At 38.5% G+C, this 25,031-nt stretch overlaps 2 protein-coding genes across 2 annotated transcripts; both read right to left on the bottom strand.

Annotated features, from left to right (window-relative positions):
- Positions 1-7,336: 7,336 nt before the first annotated feature.
- Positions 7,337-14,404, bottom strand: LOC139943159 (uncharacterized). The gene is made up of 4 exons (XM_071939981.1): positions 13,666-14,404; positions 10,632-10,750; positions 9,901-10,162; positions 7,337-7,993 (listed from the first exon to the last, which is right to left on the bottom strand). Exons 1-4 carry the CDS (start codon positions 14,402-14,404, stop codon positions 7,728-7,730), a joined length of 1,386 nt encoding a protein of 461 aa, XP_071796082.1. The 3' UTR covers positions 7,337-7,727.
- A 2,490-nt stretch (positions 14,405-16,894) lies between these two features.
- LOC139943096 (angiopoietin-related protein 7-like) lies at positions 16,895-21,775 on the bottom strand. The gene is made up of 4 exons (XM_071939910.1): positions 21,067-21,775; positions 19,583-19,710; positions 18,840-19,101; positions 16,895-18,099 (listed from the first exon to the last, which is right to left on the bottom strand). The coding sequence occupies exons 1-4, from the start codon at positions 21,728-21,730 to the stop codon at positions 17,855-17,857; spliced, it is 1,299 nt and encodes a 432-aa protein (XP_071796011.1). The 5' UTR covers positions 21,731-21,775; the 3' UTR covers positions 16,895-17,854.
- Positions 21,776-25,031: the final 3,256 nt, after the last annotated feature.

Genomic DNA, 25,031 nt, shown 5'->3' with positions numbered 1-25,031 from the left:
TTTTCTAAAGCAACCTAATTAAAAAATACTTAAAAGTAACCCTAATTTTGTAGAGTTCTGGCGTTGATCTGCTCGACAAAAAAATATGTTGTGTTCTTTTAAAACTATTAGGTGATTTTGCTTTTAATACGTTCTGCGACCACTGTTTTGATCGTAATGATTGAAACTCTGAAAAAATTAAGTATGTAAAAGCAACAGGACTGCATCACCATGACAACGTATTATACCCTCTGTCAACAACCAGACGTTATTTTATAAAGAGAAACTGTCGTAAAAAAGAAAAATTAAAATAAATTCAATAGCCTTTAGGCACACAACAACAGATTTTATTTTTGGCTTGGACTGGGTTTTTCCCGTAACATTCCCACCATGTAGGGGAAGAGTTTTCACTACTTCCCAGGGGGTAAACAAAGTATTGTTGCCCGGTTTTGCTTACCTTTGGTATACAATTTGACTAGTTTCAAAGTTTGAAAAGCTGTGTTTGGGGTGAACTCGTAACACTATTGTATCATTTCTTATGTCACTTGGATTTTCCCCTACTTCGTACCAGGGGATAAACACAGTATTGTTGCCTGCATTTGCCCACCTTTGGTATGCGTTTTGATTAATTGAAGTTTGAAAAGCTACGTTTGAGGTTGAACTCGTACCACAAATGTTGTATCATTTCTAATGTCACTTGGATTTCCCCTACTTCGTACCAGGGGATAAACACAGTATTGTTGCCTGTCTGTGTCTACCTTTGGTATACAATTTCACAGTAGTTTCAAAGTTTAAAAGGCTATGTTTGGGGTTGAACTCCTAACACAAATTTTGTATCATTTTTTAATGCCACGTATCTCTTATGTGGAGAAATAAAAACAAGTCAATTTTCTTAGGAGCCACAGAAGCAAATAAGTATTCACTCGTATAGTTACACAGAAAGCGTTTGATAACACCCAAGGTATTAAACAGCTACACTGGTTGATCCGAAATCATCACAAAGCCATGTTTCAATTAAAGCAACCTTGTTCAAAAAATAGTTATAAGTCAAACGTATCTTAAAGAGTTCTGGCGTTAACCTGCTCAATAAAATAGGAACATCAGGCGATTTCACTTTTTTTAAATCGATTTGAACGTTCTGCGACCACTGTTTTACGATTATAATGGAACCATGACAACCTATTATATCCCTCTGTCAAAAACCAGGGCCCTCGAATTCTGTGCTTACTATCACAATTCGCCGCTTACCTGCAAGCGCCGAATTTATGCGCTAGCTGTGTATTAAAGTGTAGAATGCCTAGTAACGTGGAATACGCAGCTTACGGTAAGCAGAGCCATGAAATTGGGCCCAGACGTCCTTATCAAATGAGGCTAATTGTTCGATGAACGACACAAGTAGAGTTCCAATACCCGTGTAGGTTTCCGTACATTGATTGGCATACGACAACAGATTACTTGAACTGGGTTATCCCAGTTATCTGTAAATTTAAAAGTCTTCTGGAAGACTAAACTTGCGAAGCGCTCACCGGTTTTAGTATTGTATTGTAAGTATTGATTGTGCGATCCACACGGCCATCACAACTTGAAGGTCTGTCAAAAAATATTGTTTCATTAGGCACGGCGCTGGAGTAAAAAAAGAGAGCCTTAATTATACAATCGTTACTGCCTAGGTTGCCAATATAGAACAACGTTAAATTATTAGTCTAGATTAAAGTCACCTGGAAGTGGTATTTTGTCAAGATAAAGCCTGTGTCACCAAAATAATGTGTTTTGATGAGTAGAATATGATTAAACAGTTAACTAAGGTTCTAAAAATTTAGTTTTCTTTTTATTAACAAACTTAAAAGTAGGCCCGACCCGAGAGGGCGCTGTTCGTGACGTCAATCGAGGCGCGATATTTGAAGCACGGCCTCTCGAAGTGTTTGCTGCACAGCGCTGGAAAAGACGTCGGACCGGTCCACTTTGCAAACTTACCCCATTTTTAGTTGTTTTGCTGCCTCAGGCAGCAATACATCAGCAGCAATACACGTGGTCGACATTGCCGGAAAAATGCAAGAAATAAACCTTTTTTCGAAACGTACAAACTCACACCTAGGACTTGCATGTACTTACACGTTCAACGTTCAACGTTCAATGTTCGATCGAGGCAAAGTCTGCCTCGATTGACGTCACAAAAGGGGTAGGCGGCGTCACCCCACAAACAACTTTATCTATTGTTTTTACATATAAATCGTTACAAACAATTACTCAACAAATTATTGTATTGTTCATTAACATATACTCTAATGTTTGAAGAAAAAAAATATATATGTTCGGGTGACTTTAAAAGTTATTGCATTACAACTGAATGATCTTGACCGAGAAAAACTACAGCCAATCAAAACTCGCCACGGATGATGCTGGCATTTGTCCCCAAGCTTTTGGATTCTGTTTTGTTTTTCTTTTGATTTCTCTCGCATTGCTGTAGAAAATGTGACGGCAATGGTGGAGCTTACTGAGTTAAAATTGGTTGCAACCAAACTCTTGGTTCGCTTGCTCCGTTTGTGTCAAAGACTGTCAGTGTCAGAACAACTTTCCACCGACATTTAGGGGGTAAAAATAAATAGTGAAGGTACGAAACAGTTGCCCAATACAGTTTATCATATGTTTGTTCGTATTTCTTTAGTCGTACTTATTTGAATTTTCATTCAGCGGAATTGAATGCCTCTTTACGAAATTGAAGGAAAAAATCGGTACAGTCTCCAGTCGAACCAGCTTTACTAAATTGAATGATGATTGTGTGTCGTGAAAAAGACGATATTATGCTAAACTGAACATAGTGCTTAAGGAATGTAATGCACCATCACAGTGCTAAAGAAAAACTGCTAACACACATCGGTGCATATGGGTAAAACCACTGATTACCCATTGTTCATTTGCTAATTCCTACAAATTGTTAGTTTTTTTCTGGATTTCTAAAATGTCCACCTGAACTAATGTAATAATAATTTGGGGGCTAATCGTCCTTACTCGCAGCTAAGAGCTGAATTGCGAAGGACGCGGCTACAACGTGTTCGAGAAGCAGGCATGCAAGGGCGCATTCAGCTGCCAGCCACATCAACCCATTGTGACCACGGAGCACAGCCAAGATCGAAAGTGTTTGATTTTTTCCTGAGGGAGGAAAACCGGATAGTCTGGAAAACCCTCGTGGCCCAGCAGAGAACCAACGCACAACTCAACTCACATATGGCCCCGACCGGGAATCGAACCGGAGTCACCTTGGTGAGAGGCGAGCGCTTTACGCACAAGCCAAACGTGCCACCCTTAAAAAAAACCATCGAACCCAATAACACAAAATAAAACTACCCATAAATCCAAACACAGCATGAACCAGCAAAATCTAGAGAAAGACTACTAACAATTTCGCTGTATCATTTGATATGCCGATTGGTAGCTCGGTCAATCCTTTGTTGTTGCAGTTAACTGCGAATGGCTGACTATCACAGTCGCAAACCTCGCACGCGTCACCCGTAGTATTAGCTCCGACTCGTCCAATGATTAGTAGTAGTACACAAGCAATCACTACTAAACTGCATGGTGGAAAGATGCCTTCAAATCCACAGTTGGCCATTTTTCTAAGCAACCTTATTAAAACACACTTAAAAGTAACCCTAATTTTGTAGAGTTCTGGCGTTGATCTGCTCGACAAAAAAATATGTTGTGTTCTTTTAAAACTATTAGGTGATTTTGCTTTTAATACGTTCTGCGACAACTGTTTTGATCGTAATGATTGAAACTCTGAAAAAATTAAGTATGTAAAAGCAACAGGACTGCATCACCATGACAACGTATTATACCCTCTGTCAACAACCAGACGTTATTTTATAAAGAGAAACTGTCGTAAAAAAGAAAAATTAAAATAAATTCAATAGCCTTTAGGCACACAACAACAGATTTTATTTTTGGCTTGGACTGGGTTTTCCCCGTAACATTCCCACCATGTAGGGGAAGAGTTTTCACTACTTCCCAGGGGGTAAACAAAGTATTGTTGCCTGGTTTTGCTTACCTTTGGTATACAATTTGACTAGTTTCAAAGTTTGAAAAGCTGTGTTTGGGGTGAACTCGTAACACTATTGTATCATTTCTTATGTCACTTGGATTTCCCCCTACTTCGTACCAGGGGATAAAAACAGTATTGTTGCCTGCATTTGCCCACTTTTGGTATGCGTTTTGATTAATTGAGGTTTGAAAAGCTACGTTTGAGGTTTAACTCGTACCACAAATGTTGTATCATTTCTAATGTCACTTGGATTTCCCCTACTTCGTACCAGGAGATAAACACAGTATTGTTGCCTGTCTTTGTCTACCTTTGGTATACAATTTCACTGTAGTTTCAAAGTTTGAAAGGCTATGTTTGGGGTTGAACTCCTAACACAAATTTTGTATCATTTTTTAATGCCACGTATCTCTTATGTGGAGAAATAAAAACAAGTCAATTTTCTTAGGAGCCACAGAAGCAAATAAGTATTCACTCGTATAGTTACACAGAAAGCGTTTGATAACACCCAAGGTATTAAACAGCTACACTGGTTGATCCAAAATCATCACAAAGCCATGTTTCAATTAAAGCAACCTTGTTCCAAAAATAGTTATAAGTCAAACGTATCTTAAAGAGTTCTGGCGTTAACCTGCTCAATAAAATAGGAACATGAGGCGATTTCACTTTTTTTAAATCGATTTGAACGTTCTGCGACCACTGTTTTACGATTATAATGGAACCATGACAACCTATTATATCCCTCTGTCAAAAACCAGGGCCCTCGAATTCTGTGCTTACTATCACAATTCGCCGCTTACCTGCAAGCGCCGAATTTATGCGCTAGCTGTGTATTAAAGTGTAGAATGCCTAGTAACGTGGAATACGCAGCTTACGGTAAGCAGAGCCATGAAATTGGGCCCAGACGTCCTTATCAAATGAGACTAATTGTTCGATGAACAACACAAGTAGAGTTCCAATACCCGTGTAGGTTTTTCCGTACATTGATTGGCATACGACAACAGATTACTTGAACTGGGTTATCCCAGTTATCTGTAAATTTAAAAGTCTTCTGGAAGACTAAACTTGCGAAGCGCTCATCGGTTTTAGTATTGTATTGTAAGTATTGATTGTGCGATCCACACGGCCATCACAACTTGAAGGTCTGTCAAAAAATATTCTTCCATTAAGCACGGCGATGGAGTAAAAACCGAGAGCCTTAATTATACAATCGTTACTGCCTAGGTTGCCAATATAGAACAACGTTAAATTATTAGTCTAGATTAAAGTCACCTGGAAGAATTATTTTGTCAAGATAAAGCTTGTGTCACCAAAATATGTGTTTTGAAAATCTAGTTTCCGTTTTATTAACAAATTTAAAAGTAGGCCCGCCCGAGATGGCGCTGTTCATGACGTCAATCGAGGCGCGATATTTGAAGCACGGCCTCTCGAAGTGTTTGCTGCACAGCGCTGGAAAAGACGTCGGACCGGTCCACTTTGCAAACTGATCCCATTTTTAGTTGTTTTGCTGCCTCAAGCAGCAATACATCAGCAGCAATACACGTCGTCGACATTGCCGGAAAAATGCAAGAAATAAATCTTTTTTCGAAACGTACAAACTCACACCTAGGACTTGCATGTACTTACACGTACGTTTGTTCAATGTTCGATCGAGGCAAAGTCTGCCTCGATTGACGTCACAAAAGGGGTAGGCGGAGTCATCCCACAAACAACTTTATCTATTTTTTTTGTACATATAAATCGTTACAAACAATTACTCAAAAAACATATACCTTCACGCTTGTACATAACGACCTTTGTCATGATGCCTCCAACTTGGTCATGCTTTTCATATCAAACAAAAATAATGTATGCTAGTAACATAGAGTTATATATAAGAACTAGAGCGCGCACTGGCCTATATACGCGCCCCGGTATGCGAGCAGGTGGCCATTTTCTAAGTTGACAAAACAGCTATCTCACAGCGTGTGTTTGTGCGGCCATTTTGTAAGTTGAACAAACAGCATCGCGTGAGCGTTCAATAAAAAAAACTCAAACGTGTATTTCATATTCTACGCGCGTGCAGAATGGCGCGCTTGTCATCTTGCGGTCCCGTCGCGTTTGTGCAAGAAGCATCACCAGTGCGCCCTCTAGTTCTTATATTATAAACTGCGCCAATAAAGTATCTAAACACTTACAAATGGTGAGATATATCGGAACCTGAAATAGTATGCCAAAAAATAATTATTCATTTCTATTCACCGTTAATTTCTGCACATTTTGACACATCTTGTGTTGCGCTACGATGTTGTTTAGTGGATTTATGGACACTTGAGTGGCTTAAGGTCGAATTTCAAAAGTTGCAAAAGCCCCTATTCAAGCTAAATCGTTGTATTGTGACGAGTAAGATCAGCGTTTCTTTTGCCCGCCCTTTATAAACGATTTGTTTGTCGCGTTTTGGATAAATCGGTTGCGATGAACATCAGCAATAATTGTCAGTAACCAAGCAAAGGGGTCAAAGATGGGAGGCATACAACAAAATGGGTTAAGAGCCAGAATCCCTGATTATGGTAAGACAGGGAAAGGTGTTTCAAGATAACAGGAAAGATGGCTCAACTGACCAAACAGGAAAGAGGACGGATCGTTGGTTTGATAGAAGCCGGTATGTCGATTCGAGCTGCAGCTCATCAAGTTGGAACGTCACCAGCGACGGTCAGTAAAATGGTGGAATGGCTACCAAGCTCAGGGAAATGTAGACAACCTGCCAAGGAGTGGCCGCCCGAGTGTGACTTCTGCAGCAGAAGAAAGTGAACAAGTCCATCAAGCCTGACACCACTCTCGAGGGATTGCGACGCATCCTGATCAGGAAATGGCAGGGGATTGACCAGGGACAGATCAGATGTCTCGTTTGGAGTATGAGAAGACGACTCCTTGCCGTTAACAATGATGGAGGACACACCAAGTATTGAGGACAGGATATCAGCAGTTTTAGAGTTAAAGATACGGCCATAAATTTCATGGTCAAGTAAACGAAACGAGTTTGTGTCTTTTGTCTTGATTTTGTCTGTGTGTGAGGCTTGTGTGAGTTCCCTTCTGGAATTGGGGTGAATAGGGGCTTTTGCAACTTTTGAAATTCGACCTTAAGCCACTCAAGTGCCCATAAATCCACCCAAAAACATCGTAGCGCAACATAAGATGTGTCAAAATGTGCAGAAATTAACGGTGAATAGAAATGAATAATTATTCTTTGGCATACTAATTCAGGTTCCGATAAATCTGACTATTTGTAAGTGTTTAGATACTTTATTGGCGCAGTTTATAACTCTATGGTATAAGGGTATATATCTATTTATATAATATGATGTCATGATTTCACGCGAGATCTCGTTGCACGAGAGCTCTGTTGCTTTGCTCGTTTTAATCACGTGAATAAAACGCGAGTAATTGACGCAACGTTACACACGTTTCATTGTATGTTATTAGCGATGTTTAGCAGCACGTTACGCTAGCAAATATGTGGACGTGAACGTAGCACAATTGTGTTGTTTCCTACGTCGCCACTTTGGGCTTATGGCAAGCTTATACACGACATCTGCGCGCACGCACGTACCTGACGTGAAAAATGGTAATTTCACGTATGCTAAAAACGTAAGAATTAAACGACACAATTTTCTGGCGCTCACTTTCACGTTAACGCGGAACGTGCAGCTAAACCTCCCTATTAATAAATTAACTACGTACGAACACAAATCCTTCTGATTTTCATCTCAGTAGTTTTGAGTGATGATCGGTCGTCCGGGGCCGGGAAGTCATTCCATATAATTCCTCTCCTATCATACACGGTCCATGTGAAGTACCTCCCGTTCAAATTGGAATGGTAACAGCCATAGTACCACCAGGCTCCATGGTAACGCTCGGCACAGTTAAAACCAGACCAGTCATTTGTGTTTCTGTCTTTGGTCGAAAATGGCCGGTTTCTTTGGAAGGCTAGCGAATCACCTGAAAACAAAAATAACACACGTGGTCATACGTGTAAAGGTGATCTTGGCAGGAGGTAAATGTGACCAGCCAGACTTGTTAATCTTCGCTGCCAGGCACTTGTAAAAACATAATTATTGTCTTATTTTCCATGCACATAGAAATATAGCACGGCGATGCACTTGCGATCGCGACGCACCAGGCGAGTCATTGTTTACATTATTTTACAGCGCCGCCACGCGTCATTGCCCACACTATAGCGCCCTCTTTGTTTGTTTACGCGCGTATTTAATTTGCATAACTTCAAGCCATGTTGTGAATTCATGGTACAAAACATTCCATGAATACCAAAAATAGTACATGAGGGATAGCAAGTGGTAGCAGAACCACTCTCACATTTGGTACGATCAAGTTGGTATATCAAGAAAGTGTTGGTTTAGGAACAAATAGATATCGGGGAAGGAGTAACATTTTATTCACGGATTTAAAACTTTACTATTATATTAAAAGAAAAAAATGAAATATCAGATGTATAAACACACAAGCAACAAATTTGTGACAGAAAAACATTAAAGAAACATGTTGCCCGGATCGGTCGAGTTGATCACAGAAAAGCGTCCGAGACCGTCCGCTACTTTAAACTCCATGCGGCCGGATAGACAAGTCGAGAGTTTTCACAATCTAAACACATTTCTATAGACGATGTGACCTATGTTTACATTCAAACCGCCCTCTGTTGACAAAACACTCTATACGTCATGTTTCGCCGGGCACTGAGTTGCGCAGTCACAGTAAAATTGCGTACACTTTCTAGCTGGCTACCAAAACACAAAGGTTTTACCCGGCGGTATGCGCGCGAATCATGTATGGTTTTTGTGTGACGTCAGAGGTCACATCGTCTATAGTTACGGGCTCTATGGTTTTTATGCTTGAGACGTATTGGTTAATCCTTTGGTCGGCATTATATTACATTGAAATGTTTGGCTGAAACACGGTCACGTGGGATGAACTAATATAGGCTAGTGAACGCGCGCGCGTGTTTTGCGGGAATAGTATTAGAGCGGGCACTAGTCTTTGCAAATAGTGCCCGCGGTAACAGCGCCCTCTTTTGACTTGAACCGTGAACAACAACTACAAAACTCCTTTTTCTGTTCTTATTTGACATTTAAAACCGGGCTGTGTTATAAAACACATATTGACTGGCATAATTCGGTAACTAGTGCACGTCTATTCCCCCTCGGGCCTGTGAGTGACCAGAAGAGGGGCCTATTTCCCTCATAGTCCCTCGTGGGAATAAACGTATACTAGTTACCTCGTTGCCAGTCAATATGTGTATACCAATATTTGATGAATATTAATTTTTTATTTTTTTTTTATACCCATATACACCGATGTGTGTAGCACTGTATACTCAGTACTTTCCCGAGTCCTGTGAAAAAAATCACAGGCATTTTACTCGGGTGGGATTCGAACCCACGACCTTTGCAATTCTAGAGCAGTGTCATACCAACATATTTGATGAAGCAATGTCTAATATGAATGATGTTGGAATTATCAAATCAAATGAACGGTGCATAGAAAGCACGCTAAATTTCTTCTGTGGACAATTATACAAAGTCAGTGGCTTATAAAAGCAATATAAACTGGTCGGTCGCAACGATAGGCAGAGTTTACCCTTAAGCCCCTTCACACGACAGCAACTTAGCAAGGGTCCCTTGCTAAATTGTAGCATGGTTATATTAACTTTACAAATTGTACCTCGTGTGAAAGGACACATTGTTCGGCATGTCGAAGTTCTCATGCAAAATCTTGTAAATCATTGCTACATTTTACAACAATGCTAAAATAAAGCAAGGGATCCTAGTTAAATTGCTGTCGCGTGAATAGCACTTTAGCAAGACGGTGTCTCTCCACCTATAACAGCTTACCTGCGGTTCCTGAGTAACTTCCCAGGGTTAGTCTGTAGTGGTCACTTACATTGGCGATTCTAAACGAGTCATAGACGGCATAACCGGTTCTGCCGTCGAGGCTTGAGAGATCTACACGTAGTTCGTACTCGCCCTGAGCGGTCAGACGGTGCAAGTAGTCGTTACCGAGCCAAAACTCTCCCTCTAGATTCCCAAAGCCCAGGCTGTAGTTGGCAAAGTCCAAATAGAAATCTACACTACCGTCCTGGCGCCGCTGGAAAACCTATCGAAGAAACACACATCATTTTGAATGGCTATGTGTTCACATAGCATTATTGTTTTATACTTTAATAAATGGTCTATGTAACTTTTGTAGGACAAAAAACACAATGTCCACAGATTAACACTCAACTTACACAGTTAAAGATAATGATAGTAGAAAACTTCCCTGAAAATATTACGTGCTGAGGTGCTGTAGTTTTGGGGAAATGAGTAAAACAATGTCATGAAAATAATTTCGTCTCATGAGAAAAAAATTATTTTAATCATTTACAAATATATTTTCATGACATTGTTTTACTCATTTCTCAAAAACTACAGCACCTCAGTAAGTAAAATATTCGAAGGGAAGCTTTCCACTATCATTATCTTCAAACAATGTAAGTTTAATGTTAATCTATGGACATTTTGAAAAAGTACCAAAAAATATAATGCGCTCGGATTTAGTTGGGAAGTTCTAATTGTTGTCTTACCGTCCAGCCTCCGCCGTCTGTCTCCATATCACAGTACACATTGAATGTCCTACCGCAGTCTGGCTTCACGACGTAAACGCCACTGCATGCCTCACCTCTTGCGAGAATGTCGGAGCAATCTTTGGCTCCTTATTATTAGAAATGAGATGACAATTTTAGTATGCAATGAAAACAGAATACTGGGACAAGACTAAAACGAGAACCATTTACCACATCCCTCTATGAAACAACGAATTGTATGTTCCAGCACTGAGTTCGGACGAGTAAATTTACATGCATGTTTTTAAAGTCACCTGGAAATAGATTTTTTTTTTCTTTCAAACATAAGAGTATAATGCTTACGAACAATAAAACAATTTTTTTAGTAATTGTTTGTGACGATTTATATGTTTAAAAAATATATAAAGTTGTTTGGGGGCTGACTCCGCCTACCCCTTTTGTGACGTCAATCGAGGCAGACTTTGCCTGCAATGCGTATAGTAAACACACGTTTTTTTTTAAACGTACAAACTCACGACTTGGTCCGTACATGTACTTTGCAATTGTGTTTACTCTACGTATTACAGGCAAAGGCTGCCTCGATTGACGTCACGAACAGCGCCCTCTCGGGTCGGGGTCTACTCTTAAATTTGTTAATAACATAAGAACTGATTTTTTTAAAACCTTAGTTAACTGTTTATTCACATTCCACTCATCAAAACACATATATTAGTGACAAAAGCTTTATTTTGATAAAATACCACTTCCAGGTGACTTTAATAAACATTTAGGTGTGATGCTTACTATCGGAAGAGGGAGGGCAAGTTAGTTTTAAATGGTGATTGAATAGACCCATTTACAAATGACGTCACTGGGGTCATCATAGAAGAGCCATGGATTGGTTGACTGAGAGTTGCGTGTTCCTGCGTACACGCATGCAACTAAGAGTCCATTGTTTGGCATTAAAGATGGACGCCGATACTGTGGTACAGCCATTGGTACAACGCCATCCTTTAAGGCCGGTTTATAGTCGGTCGCGCGATGGTCGCGTGACGGAAATCATGCGCGCAATCCTAAGACTGAGGCCTAAAAACCGTGTCTTTTTATGATCGCGCGTCAAGATTTCCGACGCCCGACCATCGCGCGACCGACTATAACTCGGCCTTTGTAGTTCTGCTCTTCAAAGTTAGTTACACTTAATTTAACGGTTCACAAATAACCTTGAATGTAAAAAGGTAGTGTTGTGTGCTTGTGTTTAACCACGATTTCAAACAAATAAAACCAACAATTTCTGGGTTTCGTGAAAGACACTGGACACCTTTGGTATAATTATCAAGGACCAGTCTTCTCACATGTTGTATCTCAACATATTTACAGTATAACACACCTGTGAAACTTTGAACTCATTTGGTTGTCGAAGTTGCGAGATAATAAAGGAAGAAAAAAAAAAACACTTGTCACACAAAGTTGTGTGCTTTCAGATGCTTGATTTTGGTACCTCAAATCTAATTCTGAGGTCTCGAAATCAAATTCGTGGAAAATTACTTCTTTCTCAAAAACTACGTTACTTCAGAGGGAGCCGTTTCTCACAATGTTTTATATAATAATAATAATAATAATAATAATAATAATAATAATAATAATAATAATAATAATAATAATAATAATAATAATAATAATAATAATAATAATAATAATAATAATAATAATAATAATAATAATAATAATAATAATAATAATAATAATAATAATAATAATAATAATAATAATAATAATAATAATAATAATAATAATAATAATAATAATAATAATAATAATAATAATAATAATAATAATAATAATAATAATAATAATAATAATAATAATAATAATAATAATAATAATAATAATAATAATAATAATAATAATAATAATAATAATAATAATAATAATAATAATAATAATAATAATAATAATAATAATAATAATAATAATAATAATAATAATAATAATAATAATAATAATAATAATAATAATAATAATAATAATAATAATAATAATAATAATAATAATAATAATAATAATAATAATAATAATAATAATAATAATAATAATAATAATAATAATAATAATAATAATAATAATAATAATAATAATAATAATAATAATAATAATAATAATAATAATAATAATAATAATAATAATAATAATAATAATAATAATAATAATAATAATAATAATAATAATAATAATAATAATAATAATAATAATAATAATAATAATAATAATAATAATAATAATAATAATAATAATAATAATAATAATAATAATAATAATAATAATAATAATAATAATAATAATAATAATAATAATAATAATAATAATAATAATAATAATAATAATAATAATAATAATAATAATAATAATAATAATAATAATAATAATAATAATAATAATAATAATAATAATAATAATAATAATAATAATAATAATAATAATAATAATAATAATAATAATAATAATAATAATAATAATAATAATAATAATAATAATAATAATAATAATAATAATAATAATAATAATAATAATAATAATAATAATAATAATAATAATAATAATAATAATAATAATAATAATAATAATAATAACTTTCGATTTATATAGCGCCTAATAACTAACACTTAATTCTCTAAGCGCTTTACATTAGTTCCCTGGTCATAGGGCCAATAACATCCCTTTTTAATGTTTCTCAGCTCCCTTGGGAGTATACAACCTGGGCAACAGTTTATATCGCTCCAAAGGCTTTTTCATTCACAGTATCAACCTCTACCCATTTATTCCCCTGGGTGAAGAGAAGCAATTATAGTAAAGTATCTTGCTCAAGGACACAAGTGTCACGACCGGGATTCGAACCCACACTCCGGTGAAAACGCACCAGAACTTGAATTCGATGCTCTTAACCACTCGGCCATGACACTCTACAATAAGCAGCTCTCTATTGCTCATTACCAAGTTAGTTTTTCTATTGCTCATTACCAAGTTAGTTTTTATGCGAACAATTATTTTGAGTAATTACCAATAGTGGTCACTGCCTTTAATGCAGACACTGACTCCAGCAGCTCTACCATCTGACGCTCCATGACTCCCAGTTGACGTCTCGTTTCTTTTAACTGAAGTGTTGTGTTTCTTAGTTCGGCAGATACCTTTTCTTGGCTGGTCGATACTGTAACCTGTAACTCACTAACCATACGTCGTGTTTCCTCTTGCTCAGCGATGACCGTTTCTTGGTTGGTCGATACTGCGACCTGCAACTCACCAACCCTACGACGTGTTTCCTCTTGCTCAGCGATGGCCGTTTCTTGGTTGGTCGATACTGCGACCTGCAACTCACCAACCCTACGACGTGTTTCCTCTTGCTCAGAGGTGGCCCTTTCTTGGTTGGTCGCTACTGCAACCTGTAACTCACTAACCATACGACGTGTGTCCTCGTGCTCAGAGGTGCCCCTTTCTTGGTTAGTTGATGCCGCAACCTGCAACCCACTAACCAACTGACGTGTTTTCTCTTGCTCAGCGGTGGCTGTTTCTTGGTTTGTCGATACTGCAAACTGCAACTCTTTTACCAGATCTTGTGTGTTTCTGACTTCATCGTCAAGAATGACTAGGTAGTTTTCTACAATAAGCCTCAACTCATCTACCTTACTACTTGTATCTACATCACATGAAACAGTTCTCTGGTTTCGAGATCCTCCAACTTGTAATTCAACGTGAGACTTCATGATCAGAACGATCAAGAGCGAATGGATAAACAACGCCATTGTGCTCAACTTTCAAAAACAGCACACGATTTGTTCTCGTTTCTAAATCGAGCAGAAATGCATTTATGGAAATGAGCAAGGACCCGACTGGAATCTATTTTATATAAATTGTACCCACCATTTAAGTTGTTTTTCTTCCTGATGCGCTGAAGGCTGACCTGGATTCTTAAGGGAATTGTCCGTAACAACAGAAAAGAGGCTGAATCAGGAACTTGGCCCTAATAAAAACAGATTGCCGTGTGAACAACCTTCAACCAGACTCTTTGGACGAGGATTTGTTTCGGACTTGGGCCAGACCCGTAACACTCATTTTGAAGAGAATGTATACGTTTCGGCTGTAACTCTTTAAATTATTATTATTTTGGGGGTTGAACAAAGAATTTACTAAAGTCGGATTCGAGCCAACGACCTCCGGATTAATGGCAATACAAACTGGAGCGAATAATAAGCATAATAATTTGTTATGCTTATAGCAAAAAATGTGTGTGTTTTATTTAAAAGCAGCTCTATCAAATTGACCCCTGGAGAGGAACGAAGTCCCCGACGACCTCCAGGCCCAACTGTAATTATTTAACGAAGAGGTCCGAAATGTAACTAAGGGATTGCATGGGAGACTTTTGGAATGCTCTAGAAGGGCAGCAGACTTCCAGGTAAATCCCATGTTCTTGGTTATGGGCGCATACTCAGAACTACGTGAACAATAGACATTTATCTGAAAGTCTACTGCCACCTAGCGTTCCAAAGTCCCCTATTAGAAGGATTTAAAAACGTACAGGAGAATTTTGAACTTAATTCCTTCCTTCACCGCAGTTGCACTTTGCTTGTGGCTTTTGTCAGCAATATGACGACTCTGACAAGGGTATTGGCTAAGCCGGGTGGCAGGAGACTCCCCCCCCCCGCATGTGACCCATGATTTGAGTTTGTTTTTTTCGTCCTGATACTCAGTTAAGCTGACCTGGATTTTTAAGGGAAATGTCAATTGAAACGGAACAGAGGCTTAGTCAGGAACTTGGTACTAGGTAGAGGTGTAACGCATGTAAAATAACCCAGTGCACTTATAGAAAAGAGAAGGGGTTCGCCCGGTAGTTCCTGGTTGTGGCTGCTTCATGCGCCGTAGCACCTTGTAAACCCTTTTAAGTGCTACATAATTGGGTCTCAGAATCCATCACTGCAATAACCTATCTTTCTAAAAGTTTACATGTACTCAGCGCCTTGAGTCCCTTGTTTAGTAGATACGTTCGCTGTATAAGACTTCGATATACTTTGGGTGAGGAATGGTTTTGGATTTTGGGTTTTGGTTCAGCTAGATGCTTCAACCTGTAGTTCAACTGAGACTTAATAATCAGAACGATCAAGAGCGAACGGATAAATTACCCCATTTTGCTCAAAAGTACAGTCCACAATTTGTTCTCGTTGCTTAATCGAGTAGAAATGCATACATTGAAATGAGCAAAAGCCGGACTGTATATATTTTATATAAATGGTATCGAAAATTTAAGTTTGTTTTTCTTCCTGATACGCTGAAAGCTGACCTGGATATTTAAAGGCATGTATGTTGGTAATTACTCAAAATAATTGTTACCATAAAAACTTTCTTGGTAACAAGCAATGAAGCGCTATAAAACACTGTGAGAAAACGGCGTCCACTGAAGTAACGTTGTTTCGAGAAAACAAAAATGAATTTGATGTCAAGACCTTAGAATTAGATTTTGAGGTCCGAAATCAATATTGCATCTGAGAGCACACAATAATTTCGTGTGACAGGGGTGTTTTTTCCATTGTTATCTCGCAACTTCGATGACCAATCGAATTCTTAAAAGGTCCATATTATGTTAAGATACATCAAGTGAGCAGTTACCAATAGTGCTCAGTGCCTTTAAAGACACTGGACACTATTGGTAATTGTTAAATACCAGTATTCGCACTTGGTGTATCTCTACATATGCATAAAATAACAAACCTGTGAAAATTTGAGCTCAATGGGTCGTCGAAGTTGCGAGATAATAATGAAAGAAAAAACACCCTTGTCACACGAAGTTGTGTGCTTTTAGATGCTTGATTTCGAGACCTCAAGTTCTAAATCTGGTCTCGAAATCAAATTCGTGGAAAATTACTTCTTTCTCCAAAACTATGGCACTTCAGCGGGAGCCGTTTCATACAATGTTCTCTACTATCAACCTCTCCTTATTACTTGTCACCAAGAAAGGTTTTATGCTAATAATTATTTTGAGTATTTACCAATAGTGTCCACTGCCTTTAAAGGGAAATATCCGTTGAAACGGAAGAGAGGCTGAGCCGGAACTTGGCCCTTATACAAACATATTGCCGTGTGAACGACCTCAACTATAATATTCCTGTACTTTGCACGAGGATTGGTTTTGGACTTGGGCCAGACCCGGATAAGTAAGAGTGTTCTCATACAGATTGACAAAATAAATAGACAAGGAAGTTAGGCATGACAATGCAGTTTATTTGTTTGTTGTACTGAACGTCACGAACTCTACAGTCACGTGTCATTTTGTCTATTGCATTACAAAATTAATTCACATCAATTTGTTCAAATATTTGATTTTTTTTTAGGTTTAATCATACAGGTTCTTTATTGTAACTTTACTGTAAATGATATAAGATAAAGTGATCAGGTGATTTTTAAAAGCGGTAGACAATATTGGTAATTACTCAAAATAATTATTAGCATAAAACCTCACTTGGTAACGAGTAATAGGGAGAGGTTGATGGTATAAAAAATTGTGAGAAACGGCTCCCTCTGAAGTAACATAGTTTTCGAGAAAGAAGTAATTTTCAACGAATTTGATTTCGAGACCTTAGATTTAGAATTTGAGGTCTCGAAATCAAGCATCTCAAAGCACACAACTTCGTGTGACATAGTTTTTTGGACAATGTTTTTGTTTTTTCTCGCAACTTCGATGACCGATTGAGCTCAAATTCTCACAGGTTTGATATTTTATGCATATGTTGAGATGCACCAAGCGAGAAGACTGGTCTTTGACAATCACCAATAGTGTCAGGTATCTTTAAGGAGGTGTTACTATTTTGTAGCTTAATACAATGTTTTTCACCTTATTAAAGGAACATGACAGAGTTAGTTTTTGGTAACAAAACAGTTGCTGGCAGTGTAACACTTCATTTATTTATTTATGAAATCCACCACATACATAAACTGACAAACTGTAGAAGATTGAGATCGATCGGCCGTCTGGGTCACGAGAGAATAGTGAAAAACTGATTAAAAATTTTGCATTGCATCGATGCGAAAAACTCCAAACGCGAAGTTAGATTATTTATTTCTCATCAAGTATGACATTTCAGACAGAAATATTTCAAGAGATGTTTTCAACTATCATCATCATTAAACACTGTAAGTTTTATGTAAATCTGTGATCTTCACGATTTTTGTTTCTTACCAATTCTGTAACGTTCCTTTAAGAACTAAACTTTACTTCTGATTTTCATCTCAGTAGTTTTAAGTGAGATGAAATCTGAAAAGGTAAACCATGTAATTCCTTGCCTATTGTAAGTGGCCACATTGAAGTATCTCCCGTTCAAATTGGAGTAGCCACAGCCGCCGTACCACCAGGCTCCATACCGATGCTCAGCACAGTTTTTATACCAGCTATCGTTGTCTCGGTCTTTGGTCGTAAAGGCCTGGTGATTGCTGAGGATTAACGAGTCTCCTGAAAAATAAGACACGTAGCCGTAGTCATACGTGTATAAGGTGAAGCTCAGCAGGAAGTAACTTTAAATTGTAAAATTGTTTCTCATATAACTTACCAAATAACTGTGGTTTATTGAACAAATTAATCAACTAAAGCAGAGAGAAATTATGTAAATGTTCACCATTTTAAGAGAAAAGAGTAAAACAAAAAACAAGTTTAACCCTAATGTATTTCTAAACTCTGGTTGTAATGGTTGACACATACTGGTTATTCCTTTGGTCGGCATTGCACCGATAATTATTTGATGAACCACAAAATATACCCCGCTATTATGCAACGCAACACAACATGAAACAACTGAGCTTAGGACGCTAATGCTGGACCGGGATGCGTGGAAAACAGCCGAGTAAAGGCCCGGTCACACAGGCCCCGATAACGAGAACGATAACGAGTCAGATAAAAATGCACGCCCTCGATTGGTTGAAATGCTCCACGCAGAATACGCCCACGCTCATTCAACCAATCGAGGGCGTGCATTTTTATCGTTCTCGTTATCGTTCTCGTTATCGGGGCCTGTGTGACCGGGCCTTAAGTGTCGGCTGTAGCTCAACTGACTGACTATGGTGCCATAATTTAGAAATGTGAATGATGCTCTATGCTTTGCTGTTATCCATGGAAACTCAGCAAGCAATTACTTATACAAACAGTGTTGGGCAGAGTTTACCCGATAAGATTCATGTTTTAGAGTTCCCACATACCTGCGTTTCCTAAGTAACTTCCCACAGAGAGCCTGAAGTTGTCACTCGCATCGGCGATGCTGAACGAGTCATAGACAGCATATGAGGATTCTTCCTCGAAGCTTGATAGATCCACACGTAGTTCGTACTCGCCCTGAGCGGTCAGACGGTGCAAGTAGTCGTTACCGAGCCAAAACTCTCCCTCTAGATTCCCAAAGCCCAGGCTGTAGTTGGCAAAGTCCAAATAGAAATCTACACTACCGTCCTGGCGCCGCTGGAAAACCTATCGAAGAAACACGCATCATTTTGTATGGCTATGTGTTCACATAGCATTATTGCTTCACACTTAAAGGGTCTATGTAACTTTTGTAGGACAAAAAACACAATGTCCACAGATTAACACTCAACTTACACAGTTTGAAGATAATGATAGTAGAAAGCTTCCCTGAAAATATTACGTGCTGAGGTGCTGTAGTTTTGGGGAAATGAGTAAAACAATGTCATGTAAATAATTTTCTTTTCATAAGAAAAAAATTATTTTAATCAATTATTTTACAAACATACTTTCATGACATTGTTTTACTCATTTTTCAAAAACTACAGCACCTCAGTAAGTAATATTCGAAGGGAAGCTTTCCACTATCATTATCTTCAAACCCTGTAAGTTTAATGTAAATCTATGGACATTTTCAAAAAGTACCCAAATCCTTTAAAAAAAAATAAAGTGCTCAAATTTGTTTGGGAAGTTCTAACTTTTGTCTTACCGTCCAGCCTCCGCTGTCTGTCTCCATATCACAGTACACCTCGAATGCCGTATCGGTGTCTGGCTTCACGACGTAAACGCCACTGCGTGCCTCACCTCTTGCGAGAATGTCGGAACAATCTGTGGCTCCTTATTATTAGAAATGAGATGATAATTTTAGTATGCCATGAAAACAGAATACTGGGACAAGATTAAAATGAGATTCATTTACTTCATCCCTCTATAAAGCAACGAATTGTATATTCCAGCACTGAGTTCGGACGAGTAAATTTACATGCATGTTTTTAAAGTCACCTAAAAATAGAATTTGTTTCTTTCAAACATAAGAGTATAATGCTTACGAACAATAAAACAATTTTTTTAGTAATTGTTTGTGACGATTTATATGTTTAAAAAATATATAAAGTTGTTTGGGGGCTGACTCCGCCTACCCCTTTTGTGACGTCAATCGAGGCAGACTTTGCCTGCAATGCGTATAGTAAACACACGTTTTTTTGAAACGTACAAACTCACGACTTGGTCCGTACATGTACTTTGCAATTGTGTTTACTCTACGCATTACAGGCAAAGGCTGCCTCGATTGACGACACGAACAGCGCCCTCTCGGGTCGGGGTCTACTCTTAAATTTGTAAATAACATAAGAACTGATTTTTTTTAAACCTTAGTTAATTGTTTATTCACATTCCACTCATCAAAACACATATATTAGTGACAAAAGCTTTATTTTGATAAAATACCACTTCCAGGTGACTTTAATAAACATTTAGGTGTGATGCTTACTATCGGAAGAGGGAGGGCAAGTTAGTTTTAAATGGTGATTGAATAGACCCATTTACAAATGACGTCACTGGGGTCATAGAAGAGCCATGGATTGGTTGACTGAGAGTTGCGTGTTCCTGCGTACACGCATGCAACTAAGAGTCCATTGTTTGGCATTAAAGATGGACGCCGATACTGTGGTACAGCCATTGGTACAACGCCATCCCTTATAGTTCTGCTCTTCAAAGTTAGTTACACTTAATTTAACGGTTCACAAATAACCTTGAATGTGAAAAGGTAGTGTTGTGTGCTTAACCACGATTTCAAACAAATAAAACCTACAATTTCTGGGTTTCGTGAAAGACACTGGACACCTTTGGTATAATTATCAAGGACCAGTCTTCTCACATGTTGTATCTCAACATATTTACAATATAACACACCTGTGAAACTTTGAACTCATTTGGTTGTCGAAGTTGCGAGATAATAAAGGAAGAAGAAAAAAAACACTTGTCACACAAAGTTGTGTGCTTTCAGATGCTTGATTTTGGTACCTCAAATCTAATTCTGAGGTCTCGAAATCAAATTCGTGGAAAATTACTTCTTTCTCAAAAACTACGTTACTTCAGAGGGAGCCGTTTCTCACAATGTTTTGCACAATAAACAGCTCTCTATTGCTCATTACCAAGTTACTTTTTATGCGAACAATTATTTTGAGTAATTACCAATAGTGGTCACTGCCTTTAATGCAGACACTGACTCCTGGAGCTCTACCATCTGACGCTCCATGACTCCCAGTTGACGTCTCGTTTCTTTTAACTGAAGTGTTGTGTTTCTTAGTTCGACAGATACCTTTTCTTGGCTGGTCGATACTGTAACTTGCAACTCACTAACCATACGTCGTGTTTCCACTTGCTCAGCGGTGGCCGTTTCTTGGTTGGTCGATGCTGCAACCTGCAACTCGCCAACCATACGTCGCGTTTCCTCTAGCCCAGCATTGGCCGTTTCTTGGTTGGTCGATACTGCAGTCTGCAACTCGCCAACCATACGTCGCGTTTCCTCTTGCTCAGCGGTGGCCGTTTCTTGGTTGGTCGATACTGCAGTCTGCAACTCGCCAACCATACGTCGCGTTTCCTCTAGCTCAGCTGTGGCCGTTTCTTGGTTGGTCGATACTGCACCCTGCAACTCTTTCACCAGATCTTGTGTGTTTCTGACTTCATCGTCAAGAATGACGAGGTAGTTTTCTACTATTACCCTCAACTCGTCTACCTTACTACTTGTATCGACATCACATGAAACCATTCTCAGATTGCTGGATGCTTCAACATGTAGTTCAACTTGAGCTTTCATGATAAGAACGATCAAGAGCGAATGGATAAACAACGCCATTGTGCTCAACCTTCAACTTGACTTTGTATCGTTGTTATTGCTATACCAAAATGTTTACTTGGAAATAAGGCAGAGCCTGTATGTAACCTATTTATATTTAAAATGTTACAAATGATTTGAGTTGTTTTTCTTCCTGGTACGCAGTTAAGCTGACCTGGATTTTTAAGGGAAATGTCAATTGAAACGGAACAGAGGCTTAGTCAGGAACTTGGTACTAGGTAGAGGTTGGCGCGGGAGCGACCTTCAACCAGACTCTTGTACTTTGTGGAAGTGTCGTGGCCGAGCGGTTAAGAGCACCGAATTCAAACTCTGGTCTTTCTGATCAGCAGAGTGTGGGTTCGAATCCCCAGCCGTGACACTTGTGTCCTTAAGCAAGACACTTTACCATTTCTTCGTCCTTCGGATGGGACGTAAAGCCGTTGGTCCCATGTGTTGTGTAACGCATGTAAAATAACCCAGTGCACTTATAGAAAAGAGAAGGGGTTCGCCCCGGTGTTCCTGGCTGTGGCTGCTTCATGCGCCGTAGCACCTTCTAAACCCTTTTAAGTGCTACATAATTGGGTCTCAGAATCCATCACTGCAATAACCTATCTTTCTAAAAGTTTATATGTACTCAGCGCCTTGAGACCCTTGTTTAGTAGATACGTTCGCTGTATAAGACTTCGATATACTTTGGGTGAGGAATGGTTTTGGATTTTGGGTTTTGGTTCAGCTAGATGCTTCAACCTGTAGTTCAACTGAGACTTAATAATCAGAACGTTCAAGAGCGAACGGATAAACTACCCCATTTTGCTCAAAAGTACAGTCCACGATTTGTTCTCGTTGCTTAATCGAGTAGAAATGCATACATTGAAATGAGCAAAAGCCGGACTGTAATATATTTTATATAAATGGTATCAAAGATTTAAGTTTGTTTTTCTTCCTGATACGTTGAAAGCTGACCTGGATATTTAAAGGCATGTATGTTGGTAATTACTCAAAATAATTGTTACCATAAAAACTTTCTTGGTAACAAGCAATGAAGCGCTATAAAACATTGTGAGCAAACGGCGTCCTCTGAAGAAATGTTGTTTCGAGAAAACAAAAACGAATTTGATGTCAAGACCTCAGAATTAGATTTTGAGGTCCGAAATCAATATTGCATCTGAGAGCACACAATAATTTCGTGTAACAGGGGTGTTTTTTCCATTGTTATCTCGCAACTTCGATGACCAATCGAATTCCAATTTTTGAAAGGTTTGTTATTAATTGTTGTCCATATTAATATGTTAAGATACACCAAGTGAGCAGTTACCAATAGTGCTCAGTGCCTTTAAAGACACTGGACACTGTTGGTAATTGTTAAATACCAGTATTCTCACTTGGTGTATCTCAACATATATGCATAAAATAACAAACCTGTCAAAATTTGAGCTCAATCGGTCGTCGAAGTTGCGAGATAATAATGAAAGAAAAAACACCCTTGTCACACGAAGTTGTGTGCTTTTAGATGCTTGATTTCGAGACCTCAAGTTCTAAATCTGGTCTCGAAATCAAATTCGTGGAAAATTACTTCTTTCTCCAAAACTATGGCACTTCAGAGGGAGCCGTTTCTCACAATGTTTTATACCACCAACCTCTCCCCATTACTTGTCACCAAGAAAGGTTTTATGCTAATAATTATGAGTAATTACCAATAGTGTCCACTGCCTTTAAAGGGAAATATCCGTTGAAACGGAAGAGAGGCTGAGCTGGAACCTGGCCCTAATACAAACAGATTGCCGTGTGAACGAACACAACTGTATTATTGAACTTTGCAAGAGGATTGGTTTTGCTTACGCTCACAGACGCCATATTTGATACGGCCGTATCAAAAGAAGGCCGTATCCGAATTGGCGGCTACGGCTACAGCTACGGCCGGATCGACGCGTCGTAATGCATTGAAGTACAGGACGTTCTTAGCAACACCCATGGCAACGGTCGTAGCCGCAGCCGTAGCTACCAATTCGGACACGGCCTAATAACCACTCTGTTGCTATGAAAGACGCCTTCTTTAAGGGGGCAGCCCGCAGCGGTCCTGATAGATTTCACGGCACATGCACGCGCACACCCCCCCCCCCCCCACCCTCTCCACGCTCACATCCGCCATTTGTAGCCCAGATAATATTTGAAGGTAAACCACGAACGTTACTCAAGCTTTTTTTCAAAAAAGAAAATATCCCAAAATGTTTCAACTACTATTATGAGACAAAATCTGGACAAAGAATGCTTATTGGTCTAATAACTTTTTTAAATCCCCTAGCGTGGACTGGGCACAATGTCATGGCTCTGCTTACTGTAAGCACATAATCGGCGCTTTCGGAAGCAGGATTCTTCTGCGCGTGCGTACTCCGCGTTACTAGGCATTCTACGCTTACAAGGCTACCGCAAAATTCGGCGGTAAGCAGAGCCATGAAGGATAAGGACAGGTATGGTTCTACATAACCTATGGTATCATTGGTATACATGTTTTACAGTAGGCCTACATGTACATCATTATAATAAGTTTTATCACGATTCAGAACCGCAATGCGTTGTGGGAAGGAATATCGGGGGTTTCTATGCAGTTTCTACGACTCGCGCACGCAACGCCTATACCTTTGTGTGGGTTCAACAGCGCCCTCTCTTGATATTTTGCTATTCGCGATTAACCTTATGAAGTTTTATATGTAAAAGTGTTCAGCGTGGCCTTTAGAATATTGAAGCAAGATCGAGACCACTCCCGGGCGAAAATCACAAGCCTCAAGGTTCAAGCAAGGGTATGGCTACTCCTGCATTGACGCTTTTAGACACAGTTTATTAAACGCTGACCTCCAAATAACTGTAAGGGAAAGGCTTTAACTTCTTGGATGTTCTTCGTTAAGTTGTTGAACTGATTTTTACGTTCATAATTTGTATCACAAAGTTATACATATTATATTCCCAACAACATACACTACTTTCAAGGTTATAAACTACGTCAAACTAAACTTATTGACGAGAAGAAAACTCGCCCGCTCGAAACTCCAGATGGTTGGAACCACTCTGGTCCCGGAAGATCGATTTCGCGTGACACTTGCACAGTCGATTAATGTTTCCAGGGTTGTAAAGTATGTTACAGTCATTAAAGAGATTAAATCAATTTACGGTGACACGCTTCATGCCCGAGAGATGCCACTTCTGATCATCTTCACTTCACAAACGTCAGAACAGCCAACCTATATTAAGTAGCAGATAATGTGTCTAAAGATCATTTTGCGCAAGACGATAACTGAACTGCAATCGAAACAGTTTCATAAACCGA

Source organism: Asterias amurensis, chromosome 10 (assembly GCF_032118995.1).
Source record: "Asterias amurensis chromosome 10, ASM3211899v1".
NCBI classification, from domain to species: domain Eukaryota; kingdom Metazoa; phylum Echinodermata; class Asteroidea; order Forcipulatida; family Asteriidae; genus Asterias; species Asterias amurensis.
The sequence above is the reverse complement of the archived record's forward strand: the minus strand, read 5'-3'. Positions and strand labels throughout refer to the sequence as shown.

Coding starts and splice junctions, on each gene's coding strand:
- LOC139943096 (XM_071939910.1), bottom strand. CDS start 21,730: ATGGCGTTGTTTATCCATTCGCTCTTGATCGTTCTTATCATGAAAGCT. Junction 19,102..19,582: donor CAGACAGCGGAGGCTGGACG/GTAAGACAAAAG, acceptor TTTCTTCGATAG/GTTTTCCAGCGGCGCCAGGA. Junction 18,100..18,839: donor AAGTTACTTAGGAAACGCAG/GTATGTGGGAAC, acceptor CTTATTTTTCAG/GAGACTCGTTAATCCTCAGC.
- LOC139943159 (XM_071939981.1), bottom strand. CDS start 14,404: ATGGCGTTGTTTATCCATTCGCTCTTGATCGTTCTGATCATGAAGTCT. Junction 10,751..13,665: donor AAAGGCAGTGACCACTATTG/GTAATTACTCAA, acceptor AAGGAGCCAAAG/ATTGCTCCGACATTCTCGCA. Junction 7,994..9,900: donor AAGTTACTCAGGAACCGCAG/GTAAGCTGTTAT, acceptor TTTTGTTTTCAG/GTGATTCGCTAGCCTTCCAA.